Source organism: Podarcis melisellensis (assembly GCF_964234715.1).
Source record: "Podarcis melisellensis genome assembly, chromosome: 14".
Taxonomy (NCBI): Eukaryota; Metazoa; Chordata; class Lepidosauria; order Squamata; family Lacertidae; genus Podarcis; species Podarcis melisellensis.
The window spans coordinates 17736262-17753687 of record NC_138546.1 but is presented as its reverse complement, the minus strand read 5'-3'; the positions used below and the strand labels follow the sequence as shown (position 1 = coordinate 17753687).

Below are 17426 nucleotides of genomic sequence, written 5' to 3'. Positions count from 1 at the left end.
TGTCAACATCCTGCTTAAATTGTAGTGCTCAGAACTGGATGCAAGACTCCATTCAGGGTCTGACCAAGGCAAAAAACATACTTCTAGAATTGTTAGAATTTATAAAAGTAAATGGGCTACCCTCTATCAGCCATAAGCACCCTACTGTTACCTTCTAAAAGAATTCCTTAATTCCTGACCACCCAATATGTTTCTTCACATGGCTGAGCTGTTGCCAATGTAGACAACATTAAACTAGTTGGGCTATGGTTCACACTATATGAAATATACTCGGAGTCGAGAGTGGATTTCATGCTCTTTATTCAGCTCATAGCGGTGAGGAGGAATGGAAGTTCCCCCAGAATGTCTGCTTTACATACATTATTTACACAATGGGCCCCACGTGATTGGTTAATTCCAGGATTCTCCTGTAGGCCAATCAGGTTGCGGATTCACTTCCACCTGGAGAGGGATTGGGTGGCTCCTGTGGACCAATCAGACGGCTGCATTCTGGATCCTGTTGTTCTAGGACCAATCAGACTGCTGCATTCTGGATCCTATTGTTCTAGGACCAATCAGACTGCTGCCTTTCGGATCCTATTCAACTCAGTACACAACACTATACTTTTAAAGCACCATCCCCCCCTCAAAGAATCCTGGGCACCGCAGTTTCTTAAGAGTTGCTCAGAATTGTACCTCTGAGGATAAACTACATTGCTCAGAATTCTTTGAGGGGGCGGCGGGAAATGTGCTTCTCCTTTTACAGCGGGCTTTAAGCAGGGTTGGGGGCTTTTAAAACAAAGGGGGGAAACGGCCAAGGCCTAGAAGTCCTCCCACAGCTGTGTGGAAGGACCATGCCAAGGCAGGAAAGCTTTACCAGGATGGGGACGACGAGTGGCTTTGCTGCCGCTGGGTAAGGGAACTACACATCCCACAATGCCCTTGGGTGGCCGAGCGCCTCCTGGCCGGGAACTACAATTCCCAGCATGCTTTGCGGGTGAGTGCTGCGCGCAGGTATACTGTTGTTCGTGCGAAGTCCGCGGCTGGCCAGGTAAGTGAGAGCCGAGCCGCCTGAGGGGATTCGGCAGCGGCGGTATTAGGACAGCCATGAGCCCCCAAAATAGAGAGAGAAAGAAGAAGATAAGTAAAGGAGGGCGAAGAGGCCGCCCCTGCAGCGTTTCTATGGGGGGCCCGGATTCCCAAATTTGAGAAAGCCATTCAGCTCCCTTCCCCCCACAACATGTGGGGCTCCAGCTTCAATGCTCTGTAATCCTGGAGCATTAATCCTAAAGCAGTAACACTTAAAGGCATTGTCACTGTTTGTTTTATAGACTTCCCCCACCAAACACCCTTGGAAAGGCTTCTCAAAAGGTGATTTGCATTGTTTAATCTGTACAGAAAAACAGTAGCATGCTAAAAACAGAGTAGGGGGGAAAAAGATTTCTTATAAAAGCCAAGCCGTATTAATATTTTTATTCTTATTTTATGGACCTAGATACCCCAGCCTTTTAGAAAGCCTTCTCAGAAAGTGATTCACAAATTATTTACCCAGGGATCTAGATAAAATAACAATATAATGTCCACGGTATAACAATAAAATGTGCACAGTAGAAAGGGTTTATTATAGAAGCCAGCAAGCATGCATGTTTTTAAAAAAATAAAAGTTAAAGTACAGTGGTGCCTCTGGTTACGTACTTAATTCGTTCCGGAGGTCCGTTCTGAACCTGAAACTGTTCTTAACCTGAAGCACCACTTTAGCTAATGGGGCCTCCCACTGCTGCCGCCACGCGATTTCTGTTCTCATCCTGAAGCAAAGTTCTTAATCCGAGGTACTATTTCTGGGTTAGCGGAGTCTGTAACCTGAAGCATATGTAACCCGAGATACCACTGTAATCCTAAAGAGCCTTGCTGAAAGGAAATGTTTTAAAAGCACTCTTAAAAGCAGAAAGGTTTTGATGGGTTTGCTTAGGCAGTGTTGCTGCACATGGGTGCCTTACAAAGTTTATAAAGCAGACAGAAAACTTAGAGCCCTGTCCTCAAAGAGCTTATAGACTCACATTGAAGGGGAAAGACTAATGGGGGAGTTACCCATTCTGAAAACCTGGTTACATCTGCTGGAGTAGCATAGAAGCTGAGATACTGAGCAATGAAACTATGAGTTTGAATTTCTTCTGTGCTATGAATTGACTACTAGGCAGCCCATTTGCAGTGTGTGGGGGAAGGATACTGACTTGCCCTTACTGGATTGTTGTGTAAGGATTGCACAACTAGATGAAGCCTGTGAGGTGCTTCAGATGTGATATAAAGATTAAGCTGGATAATTCATTAACTATCTACTATTAGTTAAGCAACGCCATCCTTAAGGATGAGGATTGCCTGAGTCCTTCTAACCCAGCTGGATTGTTTAGATCAGTAGTCTTCAACCTTTTCAGACCCAAGACTTACTTTTAACCCAAACATGCATTTGGGAACTCCTTTCTTAATATCTTGCCATATATTTGCATGATGGTAGTGCTCCTGCTGTGACCCACCTTGCATCAGGCTGTGACCCAGTAGAAGACCAGTGGCTTGAATTGCCTGGAGTAAAACTATGGGTTGATCCTTGTGTTGCAGAGCTAACTGGCCTCTACTAGAAGTTTGGCTGCTGGTCCCATGCTGTAGTACATTCTTCCAGTAAATATTTGGCAGGTATCCTTGCTTTTGTTTTTTTAATCTATATATTAGATATTTTCACATTATTGAGGTAAAACAGTACAGTCTCTCCCAAACTTCCTCCTGGTTATAGCATTTTCCTTTCTAATGTTCCGTTGTTTGGCGAGTAGTAAAGAGTTCAGGCTCACATGCTCAGATAATAATTAGGATAAATGAGTGTCAATGCTCAGCTTTAGTCCCAGATTAAAAATTGCTATATTGGAGAAGTTTCCACCTCCTTTGTGCCTTCAACTTCTAGATGTGATTATTGCTTGGTGGGGAGTTCCATAAATGCACTGGAAGTTAGTCTTCTTATGTAATTTGTAGAGCAGGATTTTCTCATGGGCTGGTAGGTGTAGTTTTGACTTCCAAAAATATTGGAAGTGTTTTTTACACCAAGGAGCCTATGCAATTGTTTATTTTTATTTTTGAGTAGCCAGCAATATTAGAGGTTGTTTTGGATGTTTCTTATATTTCTGTGTTGCTGCACACAACCCTGAATTTTATGAGAGGGTAGTATATAAATTAAATAATTTAGTGGTGGAGGAAGACAAATAAACCAAAAAGGATGCCAAAGATATACCTGCCACTGCTTTCTGGAATGCATTATTTGCTAATATCCAACCATTTTCTGATAAGCTTGGCAGGGAAAGCTTGTTAGAGCTGAGGGAGCTGAAAATGTTTAGCCAGGGGAAGAGATAATTAAGAGTTGATACATTAGCTGCCTTCAAATATTTGAATGGCTGTTACATATCTGATAAAGCAAATTCGTCCTCTGTTTATTAATTTAAAGCATTTCTACCCAACTCTTCAGCCAATATGGTTCCTAGAGCAGCTTATACTTCAGTGAAGGAAACCAAGACAGCCACTCTCTTTCAGACCTGCGGTCTAGAAGGCATGACACAAAAAGCACTCCTAAATTTTAAAAATGTATGTGTGGGGTTGGTGCAAGAGTCAATTGGGGCAGGGAGAGAATGTGTATAGCAGCGGGGACCACAGGTGAAAATTGTGTAAAGGGGGCCACAGGACAAGACTAGGGGGCCACAGAGGGAAATGAGAAGTAAAGAGAACAGAGAAGTGACTGAGAAAAAAAGAAGAAAAGAAAAAAGACGTTGATGTTTCTTTGCAAGAAGTGCTCATAGAGCGACATAGCAGCCAAAGTAACTTTCATTCAAGAAAAACACCATTTTTGGATAAAGAGTACAATATCTAAAAAGTTTCCACAACTTTGGGAAAAAGCAAAATTGTTTTTTGTGGCATTTCCAACTTTGTATTTAGTAGAATAAGGGTTCAGTCGTGTGAATTATTTACTCAGTCTAACGCAGAATCGCCTTAACATAACGGACAGAGGTGATCTTTGTTTATCCCTCCCGGCAATAGAACTGGATATAAAAAAGCTTTTTTTTTTTTGTCATCAAGCACAAGGGTCACATTGATATAGAAATACTTAAAAGTATAAATTTTTATGTAATTGTATTTGTATAAATTATAAATAAAACATGCTCTGTTTACAAACAAAACATTTAGATAGCTACCTTTCTACTGGTAGGATGGGGGGGTGCACAGGAAGGAAACAAGGTTGGAAGATGGGGGGGAGTTGGAAAAAGATTGAGAAACACTGGGTTGTGCTTTATCCATGCACATGGTTTTTATTACAGTTTATTAACAGCATTTTTCTATGAGAAGCTAAGTGCATAACTTTAAGTTCCAATCTTTTCATTAACAAGCTCACATTTCCCCCTAATTATTTGGAGGGTATGTGTGCATGTTAGACTAGAAATGATAATTTGAAGTTGCCTTCAGTTCTATCTGTCAAGAATGAAGCTGCTTGGCCATGGGTAATCTTGGATATGAAGTACGCCTCTTTGCCTCCCAGCTGTTTCTTCGTAGATCAGGTCAGCTGGCAGCATGTCCTGGGCATAGTGATCATTACGTAATTTGGGGCTGTATGGAAATATAGCTGGTTCTTTCTCCCTCTCAGGACTTGTGATGGCTGTGTCTTGTTTTCTGCAGAACTGTCTTGGAAGTCATGTCCCAGCTAGGCTTTGCTTGCCAGCCTCCTCCTGATGTTGACACTGATGACTGTCTTCCGGAATACTCCTACCTCTTCAGTCCAGACATTCTCAAGTGAGTACTACCAAGTACTCAAACAGTGCTTTGAAACCTTTATCTAGATTAATTTACCCTGTGCGATTTTCATTCCTCACCTCTGCTATGTCTACCTCCTCATCTGCTCCTCTTGATCTTTGGTGTTAGTCAATTTATAGTTGGTGTTGGCGTATTAATAGTGGTGTGTTGCTTATTTTAACTTGTGTTCTTTAAAAAAAAAGCGAGTAGGAGTAGGAGTCAGAGAAGCCACAAAACAGTGTGTTTTGTAATAAAATAAAATAAAATATTAGGAAGATGTGAGATGCATCTTCACAGCTCAGGAAATCATCTTTACTGAGCCCTCCTTTCAGATTTTGTACCAACAGTTTACATGTTGTCAAAGATAGGGAAATGTAACATTTTAAAAATACTGTCAGAGACACATTTAAACTAGAATAAGGTACACGTGGCATAAGAGGCGAAGGGCTCAAATATCTCTCCCAGAGGCAAAACTGATGCATCATAAGATGGATGTCGTGCAGTTTCAGTTTATCTTTTCATACTATCCTCTTCATTCCCTGCTAGTATAAGCCTCCTTCAAGCTTGGAATGGTTGTTTGCTTTGTAGAAATATGTCCATGTCTTAGGCCTGCTTGAAAGTACATTGCTCTCATCTCTAAAGATTTCTAAAGGTGCAATTTTTAGTCACAGCCTCTACCAGCAGCAGATCCAGTGTGCTTTTTATTTACTTCTGAGAGTTCATATTTTTCCACTCAAACAGAATTCCCTATTAGGTATGTGTTTATGCCACTACTTGTAGCAAAACAGGTGAAAATGTTGGATGGTTTTGCCTTTTGAGGGCTCATGCAGTTGAATTGGGCAAGTGGTTATCTTTTTGCCTAATCTACTTCACGAGACTCCTGTGAGGCCCCAATTACTTTCAGTACAAGCGTGACAAATCAAGACTGACTCTTAGCATATTAGTAAACTGTCTTCCCATTTAAGACATGCATTTCATAGTATAGTGGTACCTCAGGTTAAGTACTTAATTGGTTCCGGAGGTCCATACTTAACCTGAAACTGTTCTTAACCTGAAGCACCACTTTAGCTAATCGGGCCTCCTGCTGCTGCCGTGCCACCGGAGCCCGATTTCTGTTCTTGTCCTGAAGCAAAGTTCTTAACCTGAAGCACTATTTCTGGGTTAGCAGAGTCTGTAACCTGAAGTGTATGTAACCTGAGGTACCACTGTACAAGTGACATCTACTAAGTGGAGGATGCAGGAAACCTCTGGTCTGCCTGGGATTGATGTGGTCTGACCTGACTGAATTTCCCTCATCCATCCTTTTTGTATGTGTCACGATTTTCACTGATGCTGCTCTTTCTGAATGTGCATTATGAAAAGTCTATATGGATCCCACTGGTTTCAGACGTCTTCTTTCTTTCTTTCTAGGGGCAAAGTTGCATTCATCACTGGCGGCAGCTCCGGCATTGGGTTCCGCACAGCTGAGATTCTGATGAGGTATGGACACTCTGGTGCGGGAGCAGCTTGGCCTTACTTAGCTTGCGATGCGTTTGGTCTCTGCTGTATTCTCCTGCAGCAGCCGCCAGCCTGTTCCTAGGAAGCAAGTCCTTCCTTCCCTTTGCAGCTGCATCGTGCTTCGTGCCATTTGTGTTGTCTGCAGCTTTTCTGCAATGTGTGTCCTACAACATGTGGTGAGATGTGCCATGGAACTGCAGCCGTTTGGGGTTCTCCACTGCATATATCAGGACGTATCTCTGCACTTTGCATGGAACGCCCAGTTGCCATGTAGCAGCCTGGTTGGAAGGAAAGGTGGCAGGATGTTATCAAGGAGAGTTGTCCCCCCAAAACACACACACACACACACATACTTGTGAAAAATCTGAATGCACAGCTCCACATCCTGGGAGAAGAACACAAGCCCCACTAAGCATAACCAAATTAAATATACAGTACAAATGACAAATATACAGTACAAATGCCAACCTATCCAAACTGTACAGTATTGGCCAGTGTTAATACCTGAGCTTTATGGTTTCTGGGTTATCCAATCTGATGGCAGATTGCAGGTACACATGGAGACCTCACAAGCATATTGAATCCCCACGGCTAGTAGCAGAGGTGTGTCTGAGTAGACAAGCGAGTGATGAGCACAAGGTGTTCTGTGTCACCCTCACCATCTAAGGTTTTGCTTGCAGGCATGGCTGCCATACTATCATTGCCAGCAGGAACCTTCAGAGGCTAACAGAGGTGAGTGGACGGGAGACTGTCACCCCTTTCAGATGCAAAGCAAGGCCTTGGCAGAGGCAGTTCTGCTGGAGTCACCTGTCTCAAGCAACAGATTGGGGAGGTGTTGAGGATGGTATAGACCAGCGGTTCTTAAAACTTTTTTCTCTGGGCCACACTTTCAGAATAAAAATTTGCTCGCTCCACACCAAATTTCTTATTGATGAGAAATACATTGGAAAACAACACTGGCAAGTTTAAACACACCTCACTTAAATGAAGTTTAAACACACCTCACTTAAATGTTTCTTTGATTGCCTTTGAATCTTCCTGCCACACTTGCCACCCTCTCCAATGTGGCCTCACCCTTGGCAAGCGCTGGCATACACGGAAGACAGATCTGATCTGTGGGCACTCTTGTGCAAGATCTGTTCAAAGGAAGAAAAGTTTCACAAGACAATGGCTTCCTTCTTCTTTAAGTTAAGAAAAAGGTGGTAGATAGGAGAACTTGTGAGTGAGGCCTGAAGAAAACTTGGAAGCTGGGGACGGAGGGAAGAAAATCCTAAACTGTGTTTCTCTCTTAGGACAAACTGCCCCACTAACCTCAGTCTGCCACCAGCCAGCCCCTACTTACCTGCCTTCTTACATTCAGTCTAGGGATGGAACAGCCAATCAGCTTCCTTCTCCTTAGTCTCAGGGTTGGCCTGGCAGAATTGAGCGGTGGGCAGAAGGACAAAACTAAAACTAGTTGGCTCTGTCACTGACTGTGACGCCACCTACTGTTGGTCTCCCCATCTTCCACCCAAATCGTTGCAGAAATGCAGAGAATTGAGATTGGGGGAAATAAGAAATGTAGGGAACAAAAACTGCAAGATCCATTCTTGTCTACCTACAACTGAGATGTGGTCCCTCCCATGAATATTTGTTGTCATCTTAAATGCTCCTGGGTGCACAGCCCTTAGCATACCACATCATAGATTCTCAGAGGTGAGCCTCTGTTTCCACGTAAGAGGTACCTGAAACGTTTCACAGAAGCCTTTGGAGAACCTTCCTAAACAATGCAAGATGTTGCTGAAACCAGGAAGGGTTTCCCCATCCAACAGCACAGCAGGTGCGTAACATGGAAATGTTGCCCTAATTCTTGACACAAATCCCTTTTCCCAGTCTGTTGTGTGTCCAGCTCGCCATGCTGCAGCAGAAAGACAGAAGAGGGTGGTCATTTATTACCGAATATTCTTTTCCTTTTTTTATAGGCTGCCAAGAAACTGTCAGGGGCCACTGGCCAGCGATGCCTGCCCCTCACTCTGGATGTCAGGCAGCCACAGATGATCATGGCAGCCGTGGATGAGGCCCTCAAGGAATTTGAGAGGATTGATATCCTTGTCAACAGTAAGTTATTTGCGTCAGCAGAGGACATTCATGGGGCGTTCTGCTAGCCACCTGTCTGCAAGCTGGAAAAAACTGCTCACTGTTGCATGCTCTGGGAGGGTGATCCTTGAGGGTACTGGCAGGGCTGTTTTAGTAGGAGGCCAGGAATAGGAAACATTTTTCAGCCCAAGGGCCACATGACCTTCTGAGAAACCTTCTGAGAGCCATATTCTAGGGGTGTTTGGTGGGGCGGAGGGCAAGGACAAAAGTGGGCAGAGCAATGAACATAAACTAGTTGCTCTGCAAACATACACTCTCTCCAGCTGCGCCCCCCCCCCGGTAAATCAAGTAAATAAATAAAAAATACTTAACTAAAAGTAGAAAAAAACCAGAACATTCGAAATTGAAAGGCTCGCTGAGGCCACTTGAATGATGTGGCGCATTCTAGCAATGCAACCAGTGGTGTAGTGTGGGGGGTGCAGGGGGGGCCGGCCGCACCGGGTGCAACATCTGGGGGTTAGGGTTAGGAGGTGCAAATCCACAGGTTAGGGGGCACAAATTACTTGCCTTGCCCCGGGTGCTGACAACCCACGCTACGCCACTGAATGCAACTGGAAACCTGACTGAGCAATAGGCGTGGCTTCCGCAAACTGGCCAATTGCGTCGCAGATAGCTCAGTTCTGGAACAGGACAGGTGGTTGTCCTTCCCCTTCACTGCCCCCCCCCAAATCCTGGCTACACCGATGCACATACCCCTCTCTTGCTTGTCCAGGCAAGCAAGAGGTATCCTTGAAGTTCAAGAAAACATCCCATCCAGGCAAAAGCAGGGCCATTGAAGGGTGTGGCTTGAGGCTGGATAAAGGGGTCCTGAAGGGTTGCATCAGGAACCTAGGCTGGACGTTCCCCACCCCTGTAGTAAGCAGTGGAATGGAGTGGTTTCTGATGCCACAGCAGGCCCATGGCATGCCCTTGTACCAGCCACGCCTGCCTTGCCATGCTGATTCAGTCTCCAACTTCTCTCTCCCTTGTCCCCAGATGCTGCTGGAAACTTCCTGTGCCCAGCCAGTGCTCTGTCCTTCAATGCCTACAAAACTGTGATTGAGATCGACACCTTGGGAACATTCAACGTCTCCAAAGTGCTGTATGAGAAGTGTCTCCGCGTAAGTTTCTCTCCTTTTCTCCCTGCGGACAGAGACGTTCCTCAGCTCCTGCGCTCTAGGGTCAATTGCCCTGGGCAGGGGTAGGGGAGCTTTTTTTTAACACCTGAGGGACACGTTCCCTTCAAGAAAAGAATATGGGGGAAGGTTTCTATTTATGCCAGCAATGTTCATTTTGGGTTGTGTCTCCTGCATTTGCTGTTAATTCTTTCCCAGAGCTGACTTTATTTTGTTGATCTAGGACCATGGCGGAGTCATTGTCAATATCTCGGCAACCCTGAGCTACAGAGGTCAGGCTCTCCAGGTGCATGCAGGGACAGCTAAGGCAGCCATAGGTATCGTAAGCAATTTGGCTCCCCTTCTCATCTACACCCTTAATCGAGTCTTATTCCACTCCCTGTCCCTCCCACCCAAGTGCAAGTTATGGTGTTCTGGCACCACCTACAGTCTGGAAGAGATGTTGCAGCTTCCAGATTGAGCAACAGAGAAGCCTTCTGGCCCACAGTGATAATTTGTCCTGGGAAGACCACTTCTAGGCCATGGGTGCCCACCCCCCGTCTGATTTTTTAAAAGAAGAGTTGCCATCTGCAAATGCATATAGTATTATCATATTGACTGTGTCTGGATGTAATGCTAAGCCATGGTTTGCTGTGTTTTTATTATGTTGAAAGCCACTCAAAGTGGCTGGATCAGCCGAGTCAGATGGGCGGGGTATAAGTAATGAAATTATTATTATTATTATTATTACTACTACTACTACTACAGTGAGCCTACAGCAGTGATTCCCCTCCCTGGCATGGCAACAATGAAGTTATGGGAAAGTTCTGCTCTAGATTAATTGCAGTTCAGCATGTCGTCTGAACTCCAAACAGTGGTTCACCTTAACTTCAGTTAGTGAAAACAAGCTGGCTTCATCAGTTATGGTTTGACATTAGCTCATTGCAACAGTTTGTCCAGGTTCAAGCAAAATGGTTAATCAAAAACAGAAGCAAAAGCTTCCGAAGTCAAACTTGTAACTGTGCTGGAGGAGGAAGGGAAGGTGTATGAGTGCTTGGCTCGTTCTCCTGGCACTAAACTAGGCTTCCTCAACCTCAGCCCTCCAGATGTTTTGAGACTACAATTCCCATCATCCCTGACCACTGGTCCTGCTAGCTAGGGATCATGGGAGTTGTAGGCCAAAAACATCTGGAGGGCCGAGGTGGAGGAAGCCTGCACTTAACCATTAACATCTGAATCAGCCCAATGTCTTGTCAAGGGTTTTGCAAATTCAGCTGGCTTTCATTCATTGTTTTCTGTGTGGTGGGTTTCACTATTTCTTTTCTTCTTGTGAAGTGCTGAATGGCTTGAGAAATTCTGTTTGTTTTGCTTCTGTTTATTATCCTAATAATATATATTTTCAACTCACATACATGCAATGTAATTCTTCCCTGTGCAAAAGGAGAATTCCATTCCAGCTTGTTGTGGATAGGGCCTCTTTCAATCACCAAGAGACCGTGCTTTTGCAGGGGCAGAGTTGATGCGGGGAGGGTCGTGCCTTATGAATGGGCAAGAACCAGATTTAGATTTGATGACTTTCCAGTCCCTTCTAGCGCTGTAGTTCTTAGCTTTTCAAGATTTGCTCTTGAACCTCTCTGTCTGTCTTCTCCCTTACAGATTCAATGACAAAACATCTGGCTGTGGAATGGGGTCCTAATGGAATCAGAGTGAATAGCTTGGCGCCAGGTCCTATTTCGGGTACAGAGGGTCACCGCCGCTTAGGTAAAGCATTAAATATAATTTGAAGTGCTGTCTGTGTGATTTACCTGGAAAAACAACAACTGGGGAGACCACCCAGCTATGAAGGTCACTGGGCAACCTTGGACCAGTCACCTCTATCACAAGGTTGTTTTAGGAGTAAAGTGGGGGAGAATGCATGCCATCTTTACCTCTTTGGGGGAAGAGCACAGCATAAATTAAGTAAATAGGCATGCCTATACTATCCATTAGGGACACGGGTGGCGCTGTGGGTTAAACCACAGAGCCTAGGACTTGCCGATCAGAAAGTCAGCAGTTCGAATCCCCGTGATGGGGTGAGCTCCTGTTGCTCAGTCCCTGCTCCTGCCAACCTAGCAGTTTGAAAGCACGTCAAAGTGCAAGTAGATAAATAGGTACCGCTCTGACGGGAAGGTAAACGGCGTTTCCGTGCACTGCTCTGGTTCGCCAGAAGCGGCTTAGTCATGCTGGCCACATGACCTGGAAGCTGTACGCCGGCTCCCTCGGCCAATAAAGCGAGATGAGCGCAACAACCCCAGAGTCGGTCACGACTGGACCTAATGGTCAGGGGTCCCTTTACCTTATACTATCCATTAGAATTTCCAGGGTGGATGGTTCATAAGAATTAATAAAATTCAGTAGATGACTTGAATCAAGACTTGTTAGATTGAGTCTCGATGAACTTGTAGTGAAACACTTCCAACAATCTTCTGTGCCAAGCAGGGAATCGGACAATATGTTATTTATACTCAAACATCACAGAGCATTTGGAGTTGCTTTTACAATAGGGGTGGCTAACAGAGGTGCAGACCACATACATACATTCGGACTACCCCCTCTCTGCTTGTAAGCCAATCAGCTGAGGAGAATGGGGGTTTTCCCCCTTTGCAGCTAAGCAATGAGGTACAAAAGGGAGGGAGAGAAAAGAAAGGCCATTTTTAAAAGGGGGGGACTCTCCTCCCTTTGAGGCACCACCATTGGAATAAGGTCTTAGTGCTTAGGAAACGTGAAGGAGTTCTTCAGGAGATGTTGGGCTTTGTTCTTTTTTGTGGGCTTCCCAGAGTAATCTGGTTGCCACTGTGAAAACAGAATCCTGGTTTAGATGGCACATCTGTGCTGAGGGACCTGCAATAACAAGGCCTTGTTGTTAACGTTTAAAGCTCTGAACAACTTGGGACCAGGTTTCAATTTGTATTCTTCTACAGTGGTACCTCGGGTTACATACGCTTCAGGTTACATACGCTTCAGGTTACAGACTCCGCTAACCCAGAAATAGTGCTTCAGGTTAAGAACTTTGCTTCAGGAGGAGAACAGAAATAGTGCTCCGGCGGCGCAGCGGCAGCAGGAGGCCCCATTAGCTAAAATGGTGCTTCAGGTTAAGAACAGTTTCAGGTTCAGAACGGACCTCCGGAACGAATTAAGTACTTAACCTGAGGTACCACTGTATGCTGGTTTTCATGTTGCATTTTTTGTTTTAACGATACTGTTTATGATGTACACCACTTAGAGCCAGTGTGGCGCAGTGGTTGGAGTGTTGGACTAGGACCTAGCAGTCCCCTCTCGGCCTTGAAGCTCCCTGGGTGATCTCGGGCTATTTGCTCGCTCTAAGCCTAACCTGCCTCACAGGGCTGTTGTGGGGATAAAATGAGGAGGGGGGAGGAGAACTACATAGGCCACTTTGAGCTCTTTGAAGGAAAGGTGCACTGCAAATGCAATAAATAAAAATTATATATGCCATTTTGAAGCAAAGACGTTGCTTTCCTCCTCCTTGTTTTTAGTTCAGCCTCACCCGGAAGCACAAAACCTCTTTCGGAATATCCCCCTCCAGCGGATGGGGAACAAGACGGAGATTGCCCATAGCGTCCTGTACCTGGCCAGCCCCCTCGCCTCATACGTGAGCGGCACAACCCTGGTGGTGGACGGCGGGGCCTGGATGACCTCTGAGAACAACTTCCCCGCACTGTTGGGTATTGCCTCACACTCTGCTAAGCTCTAGGTGACGTTTCTTTCCCCCTCTGTGGGACTGGAAGCAGGGGCGTTGCTAGGTACTCAAATAAAATAAAATAAAAATAAAGAGGCTGCGGGGCCATGGCGGGCCGGGGGTGTGCATGTGCTGCAGTGCACACATTTGCACTGAATTAGTACATGCTCATGTGTCTGTATGGATGCAAACACACTTTGCAGCATGCTCAACAGCCCATTAAGAATTGGAGAGAAAAAAAAAGAAATAGTCCTTTAATAAAAGGGGAGGGAGGAGCAGGGTTATCCAGAGAGCCCAGCACAGAAGACCTGGGGCCTGGCTACCCCCTAGCAACGTCCCTGATTAGATAGCTATAAAGCAGGCTTGGGGAACCTTTGGCCCTCGAGATGTTGTCAGACCACTACTCCCATCAGCCTCAGCAAGCATGGCCAATGGCCAGGGATGATGGGAGTTGTAGTTCAGCAACATCTGGAGAACCAGAGGTCCCCCACACCTGTTGTAAAGGTCCTTGTGTCAAGAAAGCCACAGTCTTCAGGTGAGAATTTTTGTCATGTGCCCCTCCAGTGCAGGGGGAAGCAGAAGATAAATTGGAGGAATGACAGTAGATCCACAAGGTATTCTGATTCTCAAGTTATTTAAAATTTGCAACAATTTCAGCTGCTTGCTTTGGATTCCATCTCAGTTTTTCTCCAACCTCCTCTCTCTCTTACAGGCGTCTGGGCTACAGAATTAAAGAAAGAGAAATGAAACATGACCCTGGGAACCTGACGGATGGGACACTGCAACTTTGACGCTACTCTCCGCAGAGCCAAAGGAGTCAGCCACTCGCCGCCTCTAGCAGCAAGATAACTTTTAGACAACAGTGGTAATGGTGCTGTTTGAGATTGATGCTGGGCGCAGAGGCTAGGAGGTTGCAGCCTATTATATTCTCACCTAAAAGCTTTCTCTTGAATGCCCATGAATGCCTTGTGTGGCACAAAACCGTTGTCTGCAGTGGCAGCCTGGAAGAACAGAGATTTGGCTTGATTTACATTTAAACCTTGGCATCCTTTGCTTTGCCTGTGCTGTTTACCATCTGAGCCTTTTTGTCAAGGAAAGGGATGAGTGTGTCCGTCCTTCTGTGTTGTGTATCTGCCCCTCCAGCCTGAATCCTCTCCACCTCTAATCTTCATGGTTCTGGACCAAACAGGGTGATTCTGCACTTTTTTGCCAATGCTCTTTATTTTTCTGTTAGGGGAAATACCTCTCCCCCCATGAAAAAAAACCCAACACTCTCCTTTTTTATCTAATAAATTCCATATGCAATCTTTGCTTCTTGCTAAGCTTGTGCTTTCAGTATTGTTCCAGTTCCTAAAGCAGCATGCTTTTCCTATGAGAGTCTCTGCTCCTTGAAGGAAGAATTCATTATTCCCCTCGACGATATTGTACTGCATTATGCTGCGCTCCCTAAAATGGCACTTTATGAGTTGCAGTCAGCACTCAAACATGAGCTGCATTTGGGTGATCACATCTTGGCTTAATAAGCTGCAACATGCACAAGCTTCATGAACCCACATGTGAACCCTTTGCTCCCGCTCCACTGCCCTTTGCATGAGAGGGGACAGTGGCGTAGTGTGGGGGTGCAGGGGGGGCCGGCCTCACCGGGCGCAACATCTGGGGGTTAGGGTTAGGGGGCGCAAATCCACGGGTTAGGGGGTGCTGACAACCCACGCTACGCCACTGAGAGGGGAGAAGGCTTCAGCTAACCATGGTTTCCTGTTACATCCGAACCCAGTTAGTGACTCTCAAACAAGCTGGAATACAAAACCATGGTATAAAGTTGCCTTCTAGATCCTGGCTTTTTTGGAAGCCACCAACCACAGTCTTCTTGTTTGGGTGTAACAGGAAGCTGTGGTTACCTTCAGCTTCCTGTCTTGTTCACTCATAAAAAGGGGGAGTAAAATGGGGTCAAAGGGGCTGAATATGGGTGCATGAAGTTCATTTTTATCTCATCGTATCAAGCTGACATTTGATGATTGGAATATGGCCTGTGTTGGATAAATGTGCTACAGAAACTTTATTAGCATCTATTAATCACCTTCCGCACATGTCTCAAGACATATGAACAGCGAATTAAGTCCATTTTACATACTTAGAAAGTAATACTACAGGTATTTGTGTTTTAAACATAGTGCATTTCTTATAAAAACAATCCACACACACACACACACACACACACACACACAAAGGAACTGCAGGTCATAAAAAATAAGCGGAGCAGGCTCTGTTCCTGGTATATAGCCCATATATTGCCTCCAAAAATTCCATGAAAGCAGCTTTGCTTCCTTTGGAGTCAGCCGTAAGTCCCCCATCCCTGGAGTAAAAGCTATCTGAGCTCAGGGGCCACATTATCTCATGCACAGCCTTCCAAGGAGCTGTCACACGTGAATGGTGGGTAGGAGCAGAAAGTTGCTCATCACACGGGGGTTTCCCTTGCTTGCCACTGAATGAACTCAAAAAACCCCAATCCCTTTTCTCCTCTACATGCCCTCCTACAATGGAGAGGGACAGGATGCTTGCACTGTTTGTTTCTTTGCTGTGATGCTGATTCTCACCAGCATTTCTGCTCCTGCCCACCACCCGCAGGCAAGTGAGGAAATTATTCAATTGCTATTGATTTTGGAGATTGCTGAGCAAAGTGGCAGAGAGAGGGAAGTGCACACGGATCTTAAGCTCCCTTAAGTGTGTCCTTTAACTGCAGTTTCCTCAGTGAGCCTGTGGGGCTGGGGAAAGGGAAACCTGCTGGTTAAAAACTGATTCCTACTAATGCTACACCACACACACACACCAAGAAAACACTACTTAATAACTTAAAAGGCCCCCAGCTACCTTGTCAGGCAGTCATATTTTTATTGCTTGTAGCCAATAGTCATTCCAATATGGGCTGTTGCGTGGAAGATGGAGCAAGCACGGAAAACACAGGAAGCAGCAACAGCCACTGACTTAGATGGCTTCAAAAGAGGATTGGGCATATCCATGGAGAGGGCAATTGATGGCTACTAACCATGATGGCTATTCTCTGCCTCCACGGTTGGAGGCGGCAGCACTACTGAATGCCAGATGCAAGAAACCACAGGAAGGGGAAAGGCTCTGGCTTGCTGGTTTGAGAACAGGATGCTGGACTAGATGAGCCATTGGCCTGATCCTGCAGGCTCTTCCTTTGTTCTTAAGCTTGTTTTCTGCTGCTCCTGAAGGTAGGACCCAAACCAATGGGTTCAAATTACAAGAAAGGGGCCAACTAGACATTTGAAAGAACTTTCTGATGGTAAACACCTTTCTGAGGTGTTTTGACAGTGGAATGGACCACGTGGGAAGGTAGTGAACTCTCCTTCGCTGGAGGTTTTTATGCAGAGGTTGGGTGGCCATCTGTCAGGGGTTCTTCTGCTGTGATTCCTGCATTGGTGGAGGTGGACTGCACAACCCCTGGGTGTACCTTTCAACTCAACAGTTCTAGGATTCTATGAATATTAATAACAAAAAAAACCAATCCAAAAGTAAGTTAAAACATATCAAATTTTGGAGCTGCAAAATATCATGGGTGGCACTGTGGACTTGCTGATCAGAAGGTCGCGGTTCGAATCCCCATGATGGGGTGATCTCCCATTGCTCGGTCCCTGCTCCTGTCAACCTAGCAGTTTGAAAGCACGTCAAAGTGCAAGTAGATAAATAGGTACCGCTCCGGCAGGAAGGTAAACGGCGTTTCTGTGTGCTGCTCTGGTTCGCCAGAAGTGGCTTAGTCATGTTGGCCACATGACCCGGAAGCTGTACACCGGCTCCCTCAGCCAATAAAGCGAGATGAGCACCGCAACCCCCGAGTCGGTCACGACTGGACCTAATGGTCAGGGGTCCCTTTACCTTTAATTACTGTCATGGGGCAATGGAACTGCAATGGTTCAGCTGGTAGACCATTAATCTCAGGGTCATAGATTCAAGCCCCATGTTGGGCAAAGCATTCCTGCTCTACAGTGCTCTGATTCACAAACATACCATGAAAATAGTTCTAAAAACACTACCAAAAGAGCAACTAATAAAAGGATTAAAAACAATACAGAATGAACCCGAATCATTTAGATTAAAAAGAGATTTCCTTGACGCTTAACTTGATTTGAATCAAAACAGCAGCAATA

At 45.4% G+C, this 17426-nt stretch overlaps 1 protein-coding gene across 5 annotated transcripts; it reads left to right on the top strand.

Moving 5' to 3' along the window:
* The first annotated feature begins 884 nt into the window (after positions 1–884).
* Positions 885–14570, top strand: DECR2 (2,4-dienoyl-CoA reductase 2). 5 transcript variants are annotated; one of them, XM_081888070.1, is made up of 10 exons: positions 885–1030; positions 4684–4797; positions 6208–6276; positions 6975–7026; positions 8256–8391; positions 9406–9530; positions 9769–9862; positions 11181–11285; positions 13058–13246; positions 13973–14570. In XM_081888070.1, exons 2-10 carry the CDS (start codon positions 4700–4702, stop codon positions 14005–14007), a joined length of 903 nt encoding a protein of 300 aa, XP_081744196.1. In that variant the 5' UTR covers positions 885–1030; positions 4684–4699; the 3' UTR covers positions 14008–14570. The 5 variants fall into 5 exon arrangements, with proteins under 5 accessions (XP_081744196.1, XP_081744194.1, XP_081744195.1 ...); XM_081888068.1 differs by having other exon boundaries at positions 951–976; XM_081888069.1 differs by having other exon boundaries at positions 951–976; positions 13058–13275.
* Positions 14571–17426: the final 2856 nt, after the last annotated feature.